This window comes from Natator depressus, chromosome 1 (genome assembly GCF_965152275.1).
Source record: "Natator depressus isolate rNatDep1 chromosome 1, rNatDep2.hap1, whole genome shotgun sequence".
In the NCBI taxonomy this organism is placed as follows: Eukaryota; Metazoa; Chordata; order Testudines; family Cheloniidae; genus Natator; species Natator depressus.
The window spans coordinates 281,620,370-281,622,716 of record NC_134234.1 but is presented as its reverse complement, the minus strand read 5'-3'; the positions used below and the strand labels follow the sequence as shown (position 1 = coordinate 281,622,716).

General features: G+C 47.6%; 1 protein-coding gene across 1 annotated transcript; it reads right to left on the bottom strand.

The window, feature by feature from the left end:
• Nucleotides 1-1,514: 1,514 nt before the first annotated feature.
• LOC141986704 (histone H2B 8-like) lies at nt 1,515-1,895 on the bottom strand. Its single transcript, XM_074951524.1, has one exon. It carries the CDS (start codon nt 1,893-1,895, stop codon nt 1,515-1,517), a length of 381 nt encoding a protein of 126 aa, XP_074807625.1.
• Between the last annotated feature and the right edge of the window lie 452 nt (nt 1,896-2,347).

Genomic DNA, 2,347 nt, shown 5'->3' with positions numbered 1-2,347 from the left:
TCAGATTTCTCCCTGCTGCAGGAAGCTCTGCAAACTACCCTCCCACCCCTGCTTCCTGCAACCATCGTTCCTCAGTTGCAGGGGGAGGGATCCCTGTACAGGGAGCTGCTCCCCACCACCCAATCCCCATGCATCCCGATCCCCTCATACCCAGACCCTCCCTCTGAGCCTCACCCCTCTCCCCCCCCCCCCGCTAATAAGCCCCACTCCCCCTGCAGCTGAACCACCCCAATGAGCCACCTGTACCCGGATCCCCGTCCCACTGGGCCCCACTCCCACAGCATCTGGACCCACCCTTGGGCCCCCCACACCTAGACCCCCCTGCTGAGCTCTATCCACCCTACATCAAGACCCCCCTGCTGAGCCCCAACCACCTTCACCTGGACCCTCCTGCAGAGTCCCATTACTGTTGCATCCAGAACCACCCAACAAGCCCCTGTGCATCCAGATCCCCCCCACACCCAGATCCCACACTGAGCCACCTGCAACCAGATTGCCCTACACAGAACCCTCAACCCACACCAGGATCACCACACACTAAGCCCCTCCCCACTTGGATCATGCCTTGCTGAGCCTGCCTGCCTGCACCTGGTGCACCTGGCACAGACGTGGGGGCAGGGGGGGGTTACTCCTGGAGCAGGCCCAATCCTTGCGCTGTGTCAGGGTTGGGTGCAGCCTCACCACTGAGTTCATGTCCTGGGTGGGGGGAGCTGCACAGTGATCTCCCACCTCTGTGCAGCCAGTGGCCTGTGCTCCCAAATGCCACGCTGGAGCCTCCACATTTATTTGATAAATAAAATTTTCAGAATTTTGCAGAATTTTTAAATATTATGTGCATACTTTTTAATTTTTTTGGCACATAATTTTTTTGGGGGGGGGCACAGAATGCCTTCAGGAGTAGACATTAAAGACTCTGGTGCTTGTGCCCAGTTGTCTACATTTACTGTACAAGATGTTTATCGTTCCAGAACTTATGCTGCAAAAATGGTACTTCTGACTCCCCTTTGATCCTATCTGTCAAGATTATGTTACCGCAACATGCTGTCTCAATGGCAGTTAGTTATAAGAAGCGCAGTATTCTAATAAACCTATTTGGTGCCAGCACTCTGCAACAGAAAACCTGGTGATTCTGAAAGCCCAAGATGAGAGAAAGGATTAGGGACTATAATTATGAAGCTGATCCTGTAGTAGACTTGTTTGGAAAATACTCAGGTTAGATTGTCTTGTCTGGTTGGTTTTTTTTTGTTTTGAAAACTATGAGTATAAAAGTTGTGCATGACCCAGCTTTAGAGGTTGGGGGGGGTAAAGTTAAAAAAATAATAAAACAATCATTATTGAATATTGCTTTAACGAGTAGTTTTGTACCATAACTAAATTTGTCCACTTTTAATAAAATTAGTTAAATGATTTTCTGTTCCAAGCTCAGCGTTTTCTTTATCAATACAATCCCTATATTTTTGGAGAGGTTGCAGGGTTTTAGGTATAACAGCTTCCCAGAATGGCACAGCCCCTGCTTACTTGGAGCTGGTGTACTTAGTCACAGCCTTGGTGCCCTCAGACACAGCATGTTTAGCCAACTCCCTGGGCACCAGCAGGCGCACGGCGGTCTGGATCTCCCAAGCGGTGATGTTGGAGCACTTGTTATAATGCACCAGGTGGGACGCCTCCCCAGCAATACGCTCAGAGATATAATTGATGAAGGAATTCATGATGCCCATGGCCTTAGAAGAGATGCCGGTGTCGGGGTGAACCTGCTTCAGCACCTTGCAGACATCAATGGAGTAACTCTCCTTCCAGGTCTTGCAGCGCTTCTTATCTCCTTTCTTCTGGGTCTTGGTCACTGCTTTCTTGGAGCCCTTTTTAGGCGCGGGAGAGGACTTTGCTGGCTCAGGCATCCTGAAGACTACAAGGAACCCACAAAACACACTGCAGGGGCCTAAAACCTGGCCAGACCCAGAGTTGTCTCTGCCCATGTAAAGTGATCAAGTGCTCAAGAATTCAAAAATGAAGAGAAAAGCAATATTAGTTATTTCTAAAGATATTTGTTAATCATTCAACATCAAAACTCGAAGCACACCAAATTAAACAGACCATTAGTAAAAGATGCATTCTGTCTTTGGAATAAGCTGGCAACAAAATGAGCCAAAAACCTGCCAGATGAGATCAGCGATATTAATAAAATGACTGGAACTTGGAAAATGGCTTTTTGATGAAGTGATTGATCATTCTACACTTCACTTTATTTATCACAGATAGTTACAGAGAGTTTGGCATGTCATAGTTACCCATACAAGAATACTGCAGAACAGAGATATTTTTATAGCTCTTTCAGACAGAAAATTACTCT